At 41.2% G+C, this 17,915-nt stretch overlaps 1 protein-coding gene across 8 annotated transcripts in view; it reads right to left on the bottom strand.

Moving 5' to 3' along the window:
- Positions 1 to 350: 350 nt before the first annotated feature.
- Positions 351 to 17,915, bottom strand: part of YEATS2 (YEATS domain containing 2) — a 48,581-nt gene continuing 31,016 nt past the window's right edge. For 3 of the 8 annotated variants that reach the window (XM_068692907.1, XM_068692906.1, XM_068692903.1), the window contains 11 exons: positions 16,602 to 16,797; positions 13,579 to 13,710; positions 13,247 to 13,345; positions 12,242 to 12,353; positions 10,815 to 10,888; positions 10,010 to 10,089; positions 8,827 to 9,028; positions 7,220 to 7,446; positions 5,986 to 6,060; positions 4,406 to 4,479; positions 351 to 3,598 (listed from right to left, as the gene is read on the bottom strand). In XM_068692907.1, coding sequence (XP_068549008.1) covers positions 3,490 to 3,598; positions 4,406 to 4,479; positions 5,986 to 6,060; positions 7,220 to 7,446; positions 8,827 to 9,028; positions 10,010 to 10,089; positions 10,815 to 10,888; positions 12,242 to 12,353; positions 13,247 to 13,345; positions 13,579 to 13,710; positions 16,602 to 16,797 — 1,380 coding nt within the window. In that variant the 3' untranslated portion in view covers positions 351 to 3,489. Of the gene's footprint in view, positions 3,599 to 4,405; positions 4,480 to 5,985; positions 6,061 to 7,219; positions 7,447 to 8,826; positions 9,029 to 10,009; positions 10,090 to 10,814; positions 10,889 to 12,241; positions 12,354 to 12,535; positions 12,597 to 13,246; positions 13,346 to 13,578; positions 13,711 to 16,601; positions 16,798 to 17,915 lie in introns of those variants that run through there. The other 5 variants (XM_068692904.1, XR_011099615.1, XR_011099616.1 and 2 more) reach the window with 5 other exon arrangements.

A 17,915-nucleotide genomic window follows, 5' to 3' on the forward strand; every position in this document is an offset into this window, starting at 1 on the left:
AACTGAGAAATCCCCTTGTCTTCCTTTTCTCCAGCCCTTTTTGTATGAGGTGGCAGTGCCCAGGCACCAGCAGGGGCTCTGTGAGGAGAGGGTGGCGCTGCCCTGACCCGGGTGGGGCCGGTTCGGACCGGTTCTGGCCGGTTCTGCTGACAGGAGCAGCCCCAGCTGGGCCGCCATGAGGGGACAGTGGGGGCAGGAGAGGAGGGAAAGGAAGAGCAAGAAGTGTTCCCAGTGCCTGAACAGATTCCACCAGATGTTATCCAGAACTAAAGCATTAAAGAAAACAACACTTATTTTTGTGAATTCTGAGGAACTTGCTTTGAGTGACAGGCGACAGTCAGACAATCCTATCACAGCTAATAAAAGGATTTATTGTAAACATACGTATCTTACACAATTATACAGTATAATACAGATAACACAAAGGATTTAAACACTCGGCGTTACAAAGAGGGGCAATATTTGTAAAGAGATCTGTAACTCGTATTAAGACTCTTTACAGAGAAATACACCGCAACGTTTCGGCACGCACCTGAGCAGGCGTGAGCAATTCCACCACCTCGCTCATCTCCAAGCCAATTCTCACAGGAACATCTCACTGACAGATTTTTCTCCCACCACTTAAAAAAAAAAAAAAAAAATCAAAGGATGCGTTGCAAACATTTCCTACGTCTGAAGGACTATAACAAATGTGTTATTTTCTATCTGCTTTTAACAGATTTTATTTTTCTTCAGCAAACTTTATGTATTATTAATACAGCATCTCCTAGGAGAATAACCTGTGGTTGCTAGGAAATGTTATCAGCAGATCTCCACCACAAGAACACCATTAGGAACAACAGGCACCCACCTGCCTGCTTCAGGACTCCAATTCTGAAAAACCGTTCCTCATGGAAAAGCAGGACAGAATCACAGAACGGCCGAGGTTGGAAGGGACCTCTGGAGATCACCCAGTCCAACCCCCCTGCCAAGCAGGGTCACCTAGAGCACGTTGCTCAGGATGGCATCCAGGTGGGTTTTGATTATCTCCAGAGGAGACTCCACAACCTGGACACAGGCAAGGAAGCCACAGCTTGCAAACGGATACCCAAATACATGTAAAAGCTCCTGCATTCTGAAAAACTGCTCTGGGCACACTGAAATCCCAGAAACTCAGCCCACAAGAAGACGGGGGCTGAAAATGTGTATCATCACAGAAGATCCTAGCAGAACTGAGTTTGCCCAAAAGGCTGTTCCCACACAACCTGCAGGCTGTCATAGCAATAGTGACAGATAACTCAGAAATGGCCTCTTTTATAAAAGCTGCATACAGGGGGGCCTGAACGCACCATGTACTTGGAGCTTTCAACAGCCTGCAGACAGCGTGGGGCCAGCAGCTCCCCAGTTACCTGGATTCCTCCCTGCTGAACTGGGACATAATCCATGTTCAACTCCTCCATGCTGACCTCCACCTGAAAACTAACATCAGGGCTACGCTGTGCACTTTTCCTGTGCAGGCAGTCCTGCCTCAGGCTCACTTGAAAAAGCCAGGATTATCTTTTGAATTCAGAGCATCTGAAACGCCCTGTATAGGGGGCATCTAAATCCTTCTCTGAATGTTCTTTGTATTTCATCCATCAGTCTCATTTCACAGATTCAAGGACCAGGTTCTGCCACTTGTATTCAAGCTAACTGCAACACCCCGTCAGCTCTCATGAGCTAAGAGGGGCTTATCTGCAGACCCTGGTTTTATTCCAGATGGAGAAGAAAGGCAGTATCTCATCTAAGGTACGCAGTATCTTCTGCAGATCAAGAACTGCATTCAACTTAAGTCAGCTCTCCTTGAGGCTTTTAATCACCCTCTATGTGAACCATCTTCCACTGTTCCTGCACACAGCTAGAGTTATCATCACCTGTCTTCTAGCCCAAAAAAAGCACCAAAAGATGACATTTTGAAGATTTCTGTTCCTATCCCAGACCAGGAAAGATAACTGCAGTTTAACGTTTATAAAAGGCTTCGTATTGCCAAAGCACGGCACCAACAAGAGTGAGAGGCCTCAGTACACCCCTGTGAGGTAGGTATCCTGCTCCCCATACTCAGAGATGGGGAAACTGAGGCACAGAGTGATTAAATCAAAGGCCATGCAGATCAGCGACCCAGCTGAGATCAGCGCAATGGAGGCTCTGGCTATTTGACCCATGCTCCACCTGCTTGACAGCGCTGCCTCACATGCCTGAAAGCATGAAAGTCCAACAGGGGTCCCATCCGACTTTGCCATGGCTCATTCGCACTACTTGCAAGCACCCATGGGGCAGGACTGTGGGGTAGTAGAGGGGGTGGTGGTCAGGGTCTTGTTATTGAAGCCTTCTTCAGAAACGTGTTGATAGCCAGACTACAGACATTTCTCCTACACCATCAATGTTCCCAAGACAGGTAAGCGCTGGGGTTAGTAGCAGAATTTCCTCCTGCAGTCAGGATATCAGAGGAGGTCACCACAAGCAACAAACCTCTGGGTTTTTTGATCCTATCAGGCCTCTGTGTGTTCAGCAGAGCTCTAGCTGAAGTGGCACTTCCGAATCCAAAGTGATGATTAAGAGAACGCTGTTAAAACACTACGACTTGTACAACAGAGCTGGTCACTGGCCTTCCAGTGTAACACTCCAAAACTTCTGGCAGCCTAGAGAGGCACTTGTTGGGCAAACACAGGATTTCAGCCAGTCCAAGCCCACAGACACTGAATACTGTCCATGTTCTTCCCTTTTCTTGTGCAGAAGTGGCCAGACAACTCCTACAAAGCCTGACCACAGTTTACTTGTCTTGACTGAGCACATGCCAGTCTACCCATTCTGTGGTGACTGAGAAAGGTGAGATCTGACACCTCCTTTAAAGAAGCATCAGTAATTTGGTTAGGTTGCACGTAGCTGAATAACCAAACAAGCCTCCTTAGCTGTGTTCTCAGCCACATACATGACAATCAAACAGAACTTGCAGAATTTGGTGCAGCCAGCAACCTTCTGCTCCCCTGCACCCAAACCTGGCCATCTACTCAACCCATCTACTCAAACAACCCACCTATAAAAACTGAATTTGAATTTTCTCATATTCTGAGTGCCAAAGCAACTGTTCTGCCCACTGCATGGAAAACCAAATGGTATGTAGACTGCATCAGAAAGCTTAATTTCATTTCTAGGAAAACGTTCAATCTCATCAATACAGCTGTCATAAGGGGACCAGGACACTGGAGCCTCTCGTAGCTAGCAACTTGACACAAACTGACAATGTTTGTTCAGCCACTGAACATACACATACCAAGTAAACACTGACATTTAACAACTTGATTTGGAACAGAGCATCATTTTGTTGCATTAAGGTGCATCTTTAATTGGAGGTAACAATCTAGTAGCCCAATGTTATAAACGTATGTAAGAGTGTCCTACAGAAATCCTGGATTTGTCATCCCAGCTTCAGTCGTACATCCACCTTTCCTGTAGCATCTTCTCTGCTCTATTTCATTGTTCCTCATTTAGTATCTTCATATGCTTGTTTGTGAGGAAGTCAAGAAAGGGAATGTTACAGATGGCTTTGTGAATATTCATCACTGTGATCTCTCTTGGAGTCCTGCAGGGAATGCATCAGAGTGTTTTTATAACACAGAAAAAGACATGCCCATAAAGCAGCAAGTCATTCAATTTACTAACAGGGAGAAAAAATAATAAAAATCAAAAACAGGATAAAAGAGCATGTGGTTAGAGCAACACATACACCAAAAAAAAAACAACCATTAAAACATCACAGCACAAAAGAACCACTCAGATGCCTTGGGGAAACATTTTGGGTGCTGGCACAGTAAAACGAAGTGCTGAAGTATTAATTCTTGAGCTTCTGTAGCACAAACTCTGTGTGCACAGTTACATTATAGATCTTATATTTATATAGTGTATCTAGGTAATATTTAAACTGTCCATTTTCTCATGGTCTTACTTTTTTTCAATTTCACGTTGCCAAACACAAATCAAATGTGGTCCCATGGTTACCATTAAAATCACTCAGTATCTGAGCCAGAAGAGTGTATCAGTAAAATACAAAATATTGAGGTTGCTGAAGTACTGGTGGGCCACAGGTAAGTTGTCTACATGGTGACCTGAACTGCATGAGAGAAGGTCCTTCCAATAGGGCTCTGCTAAAACAAGTTATTTGCCTCTGAGCATGGCAACACCAGCAGTCCTGCCTCAGTTTTTAATGTCTGTGTTTCCACTAATTTGCTACTATGGAGCTAGAAGATGACAAACCCCTGTAGTTCACGCACACACGCTACCCCATATCATCTGGAAACCCCTTGCTCACATGGTCTGAACCCCACAAAAGTACTGAACCCCTCAAGTACTTCAGCCCTTAGTGCTGGCATAAGTAGTTCGAGTGCTGTACCTGTTGTGAGGAGCTGTCTGGTACGCCACTGCCAGGGCTTGCCGTAGGATATCACTCATAAGCTGTTCAGTGGCCTGTGACAAAAGGCAACATCGGGTGACAGCATTATAAAAAGAGGAAAGCAGCATGCTACTCACCAGATTATCAGTGTAACTGAGCATCTGAAAATCTGACTCACTTCAGTCCTGTATTAAATTAGCAGGGGACAGGCAGTTCAAGATGCACAAGTGACTTTTATTAGCCCAGTGATAAAAACTGAGTATATGTTTAACAGAAAGAGGCCTACGGATACACACAACCCATGACTACAACTGCCCAGTCTGGTTTCTCTCTGGACCCGCAGAGCACATGTGCTGCAGGATGGATGGATGCAATGTGCACCCATCTGTACATCTCAGGTGCGTTTCCAAGAGCATTTTAGGGCCCAGCCTCACATGCTAGAGCTTGTTGGTAAGTGGCACATGCCAGATGCTCTCCTGGTACTTGGTATATGCTTGTTAGCCAGGGCCCACCAGGTTTGCATCAAGACACTTACACAAAAACTTCCCATCCTAGACAGCAGATGCACAGCAGCTGTATGCCCCACATGCCAGTTTAATCAAGGTTCAATTAAAAGTCAGTTAGGGCTCTTGGCTTTCTGAGCCTATATCAAAACTACGGCAGAAGCTTCTGGGATTTTTTACTCAGGAAAGCCGGTAATACTCATCAATTATACTAGAGCAATCTGATGATTATAATCTGTATCTAAAACCAGATATAGATATATCTGACTTCAACTACAGTAAGTGACAGTACAGGAGAAGTGTGCATGCAAGTATACATATAACCTGGAATTGATTAACTTTATAAAAATGATCTACAGCAGACTGTATAAACTGTAAAAAAAAAAAAAAAAACAACAAACAAACAACAACAACAAAAAAACAACCCTGTTGCATAAACAACCTAAAAATCATCTTTGGCTTGAAATACAACAGAGCACTGCTAAAAATAATCTGTATTAGCCTTCAGTCCAAACTTGAGAACTCCAATTCCATGCTGTTCAAAGCTTTGGTAAGAAAGATTTTCTGCTTTTACAAAGCTGAATGACAGATGAATAATTTCTTACACAACAGAGAATTGCTACTGACTTCAGGAATTCAGCAGTCTCCCAGTAGAGACAACTCAGGCAGAAAGCAACTCAATGGTATTTATGGAAAAAGTTAATCCTCCCATAAAATAATCAAGTCTTATTGACCTTTAGCAGATTTTCCCCCTACAATTCCAAAATGTAGGGCAAACAAGATGGTACTTCCTAAGTTAAAGAGGAGCCAGTATCTTACTGCAAGTCAGGACGTGCAAATCAGCACCCTGTGTTCAAGCCAACAAATGATTAAGAAGCTGGAACTACACACACAGAAATACACAACTCTCTGCATCCAGCTATATATCCTTCTATACAGACATTATATTGACATCAGAATCTGCATCTCCTGATTTCATAAATGCGTGTTACTACGGATAATACATCTTTTTTTTCCCCCTACCTTACAGGCTTAATACATTTGTAGAAAATTTCTTATTGTAAAGTGATTCCTTACCTTTAAAATCATATCTTCTATTACTGATGCATAAACATTCTTTTGTACCTCAGCAGGCTGAAAAGAAATCCCAATCTATAAAATAGAAGAGGGAAAAAGAACTAGTACATCAAGTAGCACAACCCACGTTTTGCTACAGATGAGATGGCACTGGTATAATAGAAACAATCTATTATAAAGGGTATTTAAAAAACAAGCAAGCAGGCTGTGCAGAATTTTCAGGCAGTATAATCTCACGCCTCATTTAAAAGAATTCTGGAGAAAATGAAGCTTGAACATTACAGTAGCCTGCAGAAACGCCTCTCAAACAAAAACAAACAAAAAAAAAAGCAGATTTTCATTTTTGTTGCAGGGAGTCCACAAAGAAAAAGTTGTATTAGGTATTTTGGGTTACAAACAGAAGCTCCATTTTAAAACTGAAGATATATTCAGTCCATGTGTTCATAATCTTCCCTGCACTTATGACAACTGAAACAGCTTTAAACTACTTCTGGCACAAAATGTCTGCAACGAAAGAGTTTCAGCCCCCAGTTCCACTCCCATCACGCCTGTGCCCTTCCCACACATGTAGGAAGAGACTGGATATACTGCAAACCAAAGTTTCGTGCCTTGATATCAACATCTGAGGCGGACAGATATGCTTCTTTTTCCTCTCAGCTGCTGCAAGGAAACCCTCCTGCTGCTTCTCTCTCTCAGTGGAAAGCACCTTTTCCTACAACCTGAATAAGCCACCTCCTCTCTTTCCTTCCTGCTGCTGTGAAGAAGACCACTCCCTCCCTTTCTTCTGCCCTAGTTTGAGTTGGTGGGTGCAGGGGAATGACCAAACAGTAGAGAAGTTTGCTGGGATCTTAACTTTAGTGCATCCCCCTTTCCAGGATCAGCATCAGTCCAGGCAACAAGCCCAGATCTTTCACAAGATAGGACAGGATGCATTCCATGCCAGTGCTTCTTTTCCCTTACTTCCCCTTGCTTCTGGCTTTCCAGACCAATTTTTCTGGTGCTAAGCTTGGCAACACAGCTTCTCTGAAGTGACCTCCCAGCAGCTGGCATGCTTCACTTCTGCCAGCACTGGCCAGCTGAGCATCATGAACCAGAAGGTCAGATTTATCCAGGCCACTTATAGAAACCTTAATAAAGCATCCAGAGGCCCATACAGATGAAAGAAAGGCAACTAAATGAATGTAAGGCCACAACTGAGCAGCAACTCATACTAGCTTTATGATTCACTTATTACCTTCTCTGCTGTGTCCCTCACAAATTCTGATGCAGGCAAGGAAGACAAATAGAACTTCATCTCCTCTTGCTTCTCCTCCTGTTCTTTTTTAATGTTTATTTTTAATGGCTCACTAAAGTTGAGAACATCTACTTCCTCTTCATGTTCTGGTTCTCGTTTCAGAAATTGCTGTAGCTCCTCTAGTTTTCGGCACAGATCCTCACCACTGCTATAAGATGATGGGCATTCTAAAAAAGAAGCAATCAATTAAACAAATGACAGATTATGGAAAGCTGCTTACAAACAGATGCATACCCAAAATATGGCAAGAAATTGAGGTAATTGGAAGCTATTTTTGCAGTTTCTACCAAACATATGGATGAACAGAAACACTAACAGTCACCGAGAGACTTCTAATTGTGTCTTTATTTATCTCATCTGCCCCTACACCGATCAAGAAGGCTGTACTCCAAACAAAACCAGGCTCCTAAACATTCTTACAGAAGTTTTTTGTCAACTGGCTATGCAAGGCAGTCTGATGCTCTTCAACTTGCTTGGAGATGTGAAGTTTTACTATGTAGGCACCATTTAACACTAACTCACCTTTTACGCTGTGATGAGTATTATATGAGTGTTATGGTTTTTTGTTGGTTTTGTTTTAAAAAAAATAAAAAAAATAAAAAAAATCAGAAGACAGATTCCCAATAGAATTACAAAAGGGTAACCTCTTCTCTGCATGATCAGCATGAACCAGAAAAAACCTTTTATGAAAAGCTAAGCATAATAGATTGTTTTCTTCAAAGATAAACACAAACCTAGTTATTTAGACAGAAAGATTAAAAGGTAGATATATGCTTCCTTGAACAACTGCAGTGCAGGACCAGGCTTAGCAAAGACTAACCACAAACTTCTGTGAAATACAAGGACTTCAAGTACAATCAGGACGGAGTAACATTCAACTTTGGGAAAGGGATTATCTGAAGGTGAAACAAGGGAGCTTCACTGAAAAGAATGGATGAAACTAAAAGATGAATGTTTAATATATTCTCCAATGGACTGCGGAGATCCCAGAGCTAAGCCTAGTGGACTAATGCAGCAGCTGTTTTTACCACCACATGAAGCTTCACTTCTGGAGGTAAGTTAATTCACCAATTCACTTCACTTCTGGAGGTAAGTTAACCCCCAATGTGCTCCACGCTGCTGTTGCCAGACAATCTTTTGTACTTGAAGCTCATTCACACTGTTTGCACAGTAAGTCTTTGAACAGAGGCTAAGTTTACCCAATAATGACTTTCTGTAGCCACTTACAAATGATTGAATTGCAGATCTGGAATCATCTCTCATAACAAATACCTACACAGGGCCTCCAGGGGCCCCAAAGCACAATGAAACCCAGAAAAGGCCCCACAGAGCATCAGTATTTGTAGACACGAGAGACAGTTTCACTTGTATGCTTGCTTTTAGGGTCTTCAATATCTGTTATTCCAGACTGAATTAAGTAAAAAAAACAAACAAACAAAAAAAACCTTTCCTAAAGAGGCAGCACATGGAAAAGCATACCCATTCTTGAGACAATTTAATCAACAGTGCCTTTGGCAAAAAGGAGTTTTCTGTCCCTGCTTGCTCACCTGGCTCGCTGTCTATCTGTGTCAGCACATCCTCAATCGAGTCTTCATCATTTCGCAAGGTCTCAGGGTCAGGTGGAGTGTAGCCATGGCATCGACACCACTGCACCACATGCTTTGTTTTCAGGGGCGTAATGTTGTGAAACCTGGGGTACTTCTCTATGATTTCTTGAAGGATCTTCTTCACTGTCATTGCTCGTTGCCACTGTGACAAACCAAAGAGAAAAAGCTCGTCACATTGGCTGAAGAGTTTAAGGCTAGATATGACCTAGAACAACAATGCAGATTGCAAGGAAAACAAAAGAAACATGGTTTTCTCAGAGGTCAGAATGACAAGGTAAAAAAAAAAATAAAATAAAAATGTAGGAGATGGTCCTAATCCTGTTATCTTTGGCAGTTCTGGGCAGACAATTTAAACTCTCTCTCAAGCAACGAAAACCTCAAGAAAGAGCAATATACAGGAGCCCAGGCACACTTTCCTTGACTTGAACTGTTTCCTCTTCCAAATAACATCTTAAGATGCAAAAAATCCACTAGAGCAAAAGATGCTTCTTAAAGTTTTGGCTAAAGTCTTTTTTCACTTATGTTGGTGACAACAGACCTAATCAGTTTTACAATCTTCCTTGTAAAAGTCCATGGCAAGGTGATAAAATTGTTAAGAAAAAAAAGGAAATATAACAACCAGAACACAAAAAGATCCAGATTAACTGAATTATTTATCTTTGGTGAACAGACAAGCTATGACATAGTATTTCAGTAATTTCAGTACTAGTACTCTGAATGCTCTTCCTACAGAAAACAGTCACAATCCTACAAAAACATGGACAAAGTATATTGCAGAAAATTCACAAGACCATACAATGCCATAGAGGAATGATGAGGACCAAGTGTTAACAGGACAGTTTGCAAAAATTCTGATTTTTAAAATGTTCCAGAAGCATCTAACTTTGATTCAACTGAAAAGTTAACTTTAGAGTCCCTTCTGTCTGAGAAAGGCTCCAAACAATAAACTGGATCATTAGCTGAGCAGAAATTAGTGTGTCTTGTGGTAAGGAATGCTTCCATTTAAAATACAACAGGCTGCTTCAGAAAACAAGAACAACCAACAACAAGGCAGGTTCTGTAATTCAGAAACCTCTCTCATGTCCCTAATGACTGCTTATAAAACAAAGGAGAAGAAGATTACCTCAGCTGCCCTCCTCTTCCCAATATTCCAACTGTAGTACTGTTCCACTGAACTAGCACAAAAAGAGCTTGCATCTTCACCTAGAAAACACAAAGACAAAAACAGTATTAAATTTTAGTAGGTGAAATAAAATACACCCTGCTTACAATGTTGTCTAGTGAGGAGGAAGGAGGAAATGTATTTCTGCTTTTAGGTTCAAGGGCCATACAAATGTTGTGCTCACTCACTCGGAGAGCACCACAGAGGTGTGCAGCACCCCATGTTCTTTGGATGCTGAAACAGCATTATTCTTGGTCAGGGTACCCAGACATCAGTGACTATAGACTCTTTTAATTTTTCTCTCCTGTCCCTGAACTGTAATGATGTAGAGCTCTCAGTGTGTCTTATTGGTCAAACTCTCTTCCTTTGGAAGACAGACAGACAAATAGAGAGATAGACAGATATTAAAAAAAATGCATTCCAATATTGAGCTGTTATCATATTTGCAAGTATCTCTGAAACCCAGGCATTAAAAAAATAGCACATCTACTAAGGAGAAAACCAGGGAAAATGAGGACCTACTCGCAACCATTATGCGAAGAAATACAATCTATTTGTAATTGAAAAAGTTAACTGCTTACAGCATACTTGGCTTTATTGGAAGGACCTAATTTTAAGTGTCTTTAGAATAACCCACGGAGTAAGCTGTCTAGGAGAATGGCTTCATTTCGTTCTGTTTTTCATTAATTTTTCAGCTACAGAGTATGCGAGGCATTCTGTTGATACACTGAAAATACAAAGCAAAGCCTTTTCATGCACTGCTTACTTTTTTCAGCAATTAATGGAACCTTCTTCACTATTGCTGTTAAGAGCTGCTGGATGTTCTCCAAATACTCGATGCTGCAAAGGATAAAGAGAATCACTATAAAGAATACTGTTGGAAGTAATAAATCAGACACAAAAAAGTTCAAAATTGCTACATGGTTTAATGCCCCTAGATCCCAAGCATTACAGCAGTAATAGTGTGAGGATAAACCATTATGCACCAGTTTGGAGAAGGTATTTCAAGCAGCCCTTCCTCTTGCTGAAGCATCCACACATGAAGCTGCGTTTGTCAAGCTGAACAAACTGAAGACTGAAGGTTTTTTTGAGGGGTAAGAAGCACCTATTAGTGCAGGCTGTCCCAGGGTAGGAACATGGGATACCGCATGGGAAGCTTTATAGTCCCTGCTGCTGCTCATCAGCTGACTATCTCCTAAAATTCTGTAAGAAGGAGAGGTTCCTGTTATAGGGAAAGGTTGCACTCAGTGGCTCATTTGATGCCAGCACTTTTGCTTTAACATTAAAACTTGTGCTAATGGGAGTTGAGGTAAATTTCACTTAACCAGTCGTACTGTTTAACTGATGGAAAGTACATTTCTGGCCATCTGCTTCATACAGTTGCAACAAAGACAATTTCCATTGTGTAGTGACTTGATATTTATTCCTGTCTGCTACACACACCTTCCATCAGGATAATGTTTACAGGGATGTATCAAGACAACATTTTTCAAAACATGGAGATGGGGAAATATGCCACTGAAGAATCAAGAGCAGAAGGACATCCTACGCATTACAAGAAACTTCCAGACAAAAATTTGCAAACTGAGTTCTGTTGAAACACCACTGAAAAGTACTTCCAAGAGCATCACAAATAAGACACTGGGCTTCACAGAATCCAGTGAACAAATACTCCAATGATATTTAGCATCTAATTCCAATTCTGAACTGAGAAGCTGTCATATTAAGTAATTACAGAAGTATATGTTCTTATGAAGACTAGAGAGGAAAGAAGAGACAGTTCAACTTATTTCAGATGCTCCCTTTTAAATCTGAATTTCACTGTGTACAGTTTGACCTCAGTAAAAACACACAGTGACAATGGGTATTGTCCAAGTGTTGGATGATAAAGATATCTTAGCAGCTTGAGATTTTAGCAAACCCCAAAACAACTACAATTATTTATTTCCCCCTCTGCCCCCCTCCCCTTTCCAGGAGCCCTGAATACAAATCCATTATGGAAGACTTGCAGCGCTGCCTGAAACAAACACCATCCAACAGGATTAGCACTGATACAAGGCTGTATGTAACAGAAGATTTTACATTGTATTTCTGAGTCAAACTTTTAACAATGCTGCATACATCCCTAGAGTCTCCTCCAACTCCCCTGGAGTTTCAAAGACCAGAAATCTTTACAAAGAAATGAACAATTACTTGATAACGTAATTCCCAAGTTCTGAACTCTCTTCTGTTTTTACTGCTGCTTGACCTTCTTGAGTACCCACAGAGCTGCAGTTCTGTCCCGTTGAATCAGGCTCCATCTTAACTTCAAAGAAACAGAACACGTTTCAAAAGGAAGAGCACCCGTCAGCTTGATAAATAATGTCTTGAGTAAGACTCCAATAAGACTAAGTGTCTAACATATTAAATAACATCACTGAATTTATTGTTTGCATTCTCCTTTAAACGTGAACAAACCTGACCTTGTGAAGAACATAAGCTTCATCTATACTGCAGGAATGCCACCAGAACATGACCAGCTCCCCCTCCAAAGCTCATGATGATATCCCTTATAGAAAATATATATGCACATCATCAATTGCCGATGTTTTGCATATAACTGCATGACCTAAACTGAACTGCTTAAAAACGTATGCTGGCCTTACTTTAAACGAAGAGCTGGACAGAAAGCTAATAACAATTTTAGCTACTAGTGGGATTTCAAATTGTCACCAGTGAGCTCTCACATCTAGGACAGAATGCTGCCAAGGCAGGAGCAGGAGATGTTCCCAGCTGAATGACCAGACAGCCAGGCAGTCTGGTCATTCAGCTGGGAGGGGAAAGACACATAGCAATTCTGCAAGAATTGGACTTTCAGTCACTATTCTGAGGACAGCAGTGACTGTGATTAAATACATGCTGCTCTGTGCTTTTCTGCAACGATGGATTGAAATGATGGATGTTTATAGTACTCAATAGTAGTTTTTCAGAATATTCTCTTTCCTCTCTGTACTTGCCTATGCCTTCAGCTTTGTTGAGGGGGAAGTCACTGTAAATTTCCCAGTCCCCAGATGTCACTGTAAATTAATTCAAACCCTGCTAACAACAGAAATAAAGGAACCCACAGTCACAAGGTCTAATTTCAGAGTCAGACCACTTGCATAAGGCAGCACTGGCATATTTCTAGTACTTATATCTTACAGAGAAATTTCTTGTTACCTTTAGTAACGGATGCTGTAGAGGGACTCGGGACAACTGTACTTGCTGATGTGACAGCTGTAACAGCTGCAACTTTGCTGGTAGAAAGTGACTGTATCACTGGAGAGGAAATAAAAAGGACAACAAATTAAAAAAAATAAAAATCAAACTTTGGCATATAACCATATTCAGAAGCAATAAAATGTTTGGAACACAAAGTTTAGGGATGAATTTCCTTGCTACATTTTCTTCTATCTCTAACCTTTGGACCAGGTATGCCAACAGTGACGAAGAGCTACCCTGTGTCAAAGGGGATTTTCAAACACCATCTGTCATCCTCCTCTGCCCTTTACCTTTGTTCATAGGCATGAGTATAGTCTGAACACCTCCAGAAGCTGTGTTTACACCGAGCTGTTTAAGCTGGCTGGGAACTGTCAGAACAGCCTGCTGTGGACTAGACTGATTTGAGTGGATTTTTAGCAACCCTGCAAGAAGAATGGAAGACAAAATGTTAAATAAAACACACCATTTTGTTTATCTCCAGTTATTTCTCTCCCTTTCTGACTGAAGTAGGATGGCACGTAAGCTACCACTGCCACCGTCTTACCAAGCCACAGGTCAGTGAACTGCCTGTTAAATTTTTACTGACATGGATGACTGACTGCTGAAGTACTGAGATGCATTATATGCTGCACAGCACTCTGACGTTTGTGAAGCAAGTTCCCAATTACTTAAGTAATCCTAAGCAAAAGTTGATGGAAAACAAACCTCTCAAATGAAGAGTAAAACACTCTTAACAGAATAAGACAAAAGCACTTAGAGCATGACTCGCAGCTCTCCTCTCCTTTCCTTGTGCTCAAGCATCTGGTAAGCCAGTGAATGACAGCTGTCCTACTTACACAGCCCCTCTCACCTCTGCAGCTCAGCTTGGCAGCACCCACTGCAGTTAGCAGAGCAAAATCAACCATGCTTTAACTAAATGATGAACCCAAGCCTGTGCAGCCAGTCTGACAAAGAATATACCTGAGCTGAGTGTCCCATGTCTTTCTGTTACAAGCACTCAATGCATGCATCCATAAGGATGGCTGATCAAGCTATGAAGCACATTAAGGGGGGGACTGAGTTAAATAACTGATTTTAGTTAAGCCTAGAAGAACAGGCAGGACATTGTGATATTAACAACATTAACAGTGGCAGCACCCAGTGACTTTGGTGGAAGCCAATAGGCTCCAAGCTGAACCACAGGGCAGTGGGTGAGGAGCATTCATCTCCTGTTCCCCCAGCTCCCACCTCTACAGTGATGACATCCCAAACCACCAGAACCAGGACTCTAACACTGTGATATGGGACTAGGCTTATCATTTTTATTAGTAAACTGGCTATTTCCTATATAATTTTATTTAATACTTTGACTGAATAAACTTTTATTCAGCTTTTGTTTCAGAAAACTGCAAACACACTTCTTAGTTTTGCAGTGGTAATTTTATATTCACAATTTGTTTCAAGAAAGTTTCTGTTCCCCTTACAATCCATTACTATTGTTTAAGAAACAACTGCCTTCCAAGTACCAGACATGCAAGGTCTGATGAAAATGTCCCTTGGTTTTGAAAGATACGTAACACTGGTCAGTTAGACAATGAACACTGGGCAAGAAGGCTAGCCTCGTTCATTTTTAAACATTACAGAACTTTATATTTAAGATCCATTTAAATTTTAAAAAAATAATATATTTTTAGAATTAAGTATCTGATGCCACACATTTTGGCAAAACCTTCTCTTCTGCCTCCAGCCTTCTCAAATACGCAGCACCACAATGCTCAAGCTCACTGGCTGCTGGCTTCCTCTTTGATGCACTGCCCCCAAACAGCTCTTCTAGGGATGTTAAACAGTAAACCAAAGCTCTCTTTGGGGACAGTCAGTCTTCAGCATGTATTTAAGTGTTCAGGGCTTCACAAGTTTCCTTCCAGAACAGTTTCTCACACTTCAAGAAAGTGTTATCATTTATAAGTGTGGCTTAGGGGATGTCACAACTGTGTGATGCAAAGATGTGTCAGGACAGCATGGCAAAGGACCCAAACTACAAGGAAAGTAAAAAGGGACATTTGCAACTATTCCTATTAGCCTGACAAGGAGGCAACACTGCCCATTGCAAAACAACAGGAAGATTTGAGATTCTTTTCAAAAAGTTGCCTTTAAAAATACAGATCTCAAGAATTCTAACATAGTATTTCCCCCTTCAACACTGAAATAACATGTTTTATAGCAATTGCTTCTTTTGGGATCCTTGAATTTGCTTTTAATAATGAAGTCAGTGTCTCAGATTTAAAAAAATATCTAGATGATATTCTTATATATGGCAGCCTTAATTGGAAAGCTATTTGGAATGGTATATTTCTAACAAAAACTCTTGCTGCTTTGTTTGGAAAGAAGAAAATACTCAACTGCTTATTGCAGAATTGCAGCAGTCTTAACAGCTTGTGTTGTTTATTTTCAAGCTTTGGAAAACACAGTGTGATGAAGAAAGGATGAGTTTGGAACACTGTGTACAACAGAAATGAGAAGAGCTGCTTTAAAAAGAGACTGTTAGATTGGCTCCATGTCACTTTACTTTCTCTTTTTCTTATTTGTTTTGTTTCCACTTAGTAAGGAGCCATTTCAAATGAGTATGACATACCAGCAGGTAAATTAGAAGTCAAAATGAAGATGTCTAATGTTAACTCACGATACTAATATAAAACCTGCTATATTTGCTCTCCGTAATACAAAATATACTGAGAGACTATAAAACTGAATAAGGAAAACACCCCTCTACCTAGAGGCATTCCTCTTTATTGCTCTATCTTTATTAAGTTGAAAGATTCCAGAACAAATCCACTTTGCTGTACTCAACAGATTATGACTTTAAAATGTTCATTTACCTTAAATCAAAACCTCTCTCTTTTTCCAAGCCAAAAAGAGCAGATGCAAAGTCTCAGAGCCAAATTCTGCTTATGCAACTTCTCCAACTTCAGTGGCAGTTCACTTTCACAAAATGAATCAAGTTTATAGTACCTCTGATACCTTGAAGAGGCAGAATGCATCCTCTGCAGAGGATTTGGCATGAAAACCTAAAATCCCTCTCCAATACCAGTAGGCAATTTGCACTGTTACTTGTATCAGATGCAGTCAATGCACTGTATTAGGGTGCCAAATTATTTACACATCTCTTTGGCTAAGCCAAAAGTTATCCTAATAAGTTACATTTTAGAAAGCATGACTCTACTTTCACCCATTCACAAAGGCAGATGCTTCCACATTCTTCCTTTCACAGTGAAGACATCTAAAGAACTTGTACACAATCTTAACTTTCTGTAGGAAAGGCATGAAGGGAGAATACCTGATACTGCAGCTTTTCCAGTCACAGGCGTTGGTGTAGTCACCAGAGAAGCAACACTTACAACAGTGGAAGTAGCAGTCTTATTCACTACTGATGAAGTAGACTGGCTCTGGTTTACACAGATTTGCTGTTGTCCAGACGTTTTTGCTGTAGGAGCTCCAGAAGATGAAGAACTGGAACCTGCATTATCTATTTGCTGCATGAAAGAGGAAGACAGTGATAACATTCTTTGTAATTTCACAGATGATTCAGCAATAAGCACAAGGATAGAATATCTAGAAATAGAAAAAGCAAAACTGTTTTTCTATCACTAAGAAAGAAATTTACAAGCACTTATCAAAAAGCCCATATACAACGATACACAACAATATGATACACAGAGAATGGAGACTATTTAAAGCAGAAATAACATGAAATTGTGCACTCAGGAACTGCTACCACAACTGCTGCGATGGTACCTGGAGCTAGGTCCCTTAACTCCAGCAAGCAAACCTCCAGACGAGGTATCTCACAACATTAACCACAACCTCTTTGACACTAATCAGCTCAGTCCCCAGGCAGATCCTGGTGTCCTGGCTGCTTCACTGAGAGCTGTACAGAGTAAGTAGCATTTAAAGCAAATTTCAGTATTTTCACCAATATGTGCTGTGTGTGCCAGGGTTCAGCTCTCTAAGGGAAGCATAGCCTCAACTCTCAACTTGTTTAAACCTTTGCCTCCCCATAGGCAGAAGCAGGAAGGTGGGGAAAGCCTCCCAGTGAACACTTTCTTCTTTGCTGCCTCATCCCCACACCTCATGATCTCCATCTCCACTCCTGGTGGACAACATGTACCAGCTGGACACGTGGCTGCATGCCCCCCTCACTCTAGGCACACAAGTGATTTACTTTCAACCTCACTCCATGGCAAAGCACCCCCATTCCTACACTGCACCGTTAGGACTCCTCAGGGGTAGGGAGGAGTGACATCCGTTGAATGCGGTCAGAACCAAAGGACCCTGAACCTTGGCCACCATGAAGCCTATCCACAATGGATTGGGCACTGAACATTGTTGAGTCTGTGATTTCAGAGGAACAATCTACATTCTAACTACTGTTGGCTTTCACTGGCCTACTGGATGCAGATCTTCAGTCATTTTACATTCTTCTGCAAATTTTTGTGCTAGTGACAGATTTGGTGTTTAAAAGCCAGGTAGTCCAAAAATCTAATCTGTATGACTACAAAAGCTGTTTCAGATAAAGCTTTTCCTGCCTACCTGAATTTTAAAAGCTAAGAAGTGCAAGTTTTAAGTTTCCCTTCTTCCCTTGCTTCTTTAC

Source organism: Anas acuta, chromosome 9 (assembly GCF_963932015.1).
Source record: "Anas acuta chromosome 9, bAnaAcu1.1, whole genome shotgun sequence".
NCBI lineage: Eukaryota > Metazoa > Chordata > Aves > Anseriformes > Anatidae > Anas > Anas acuta.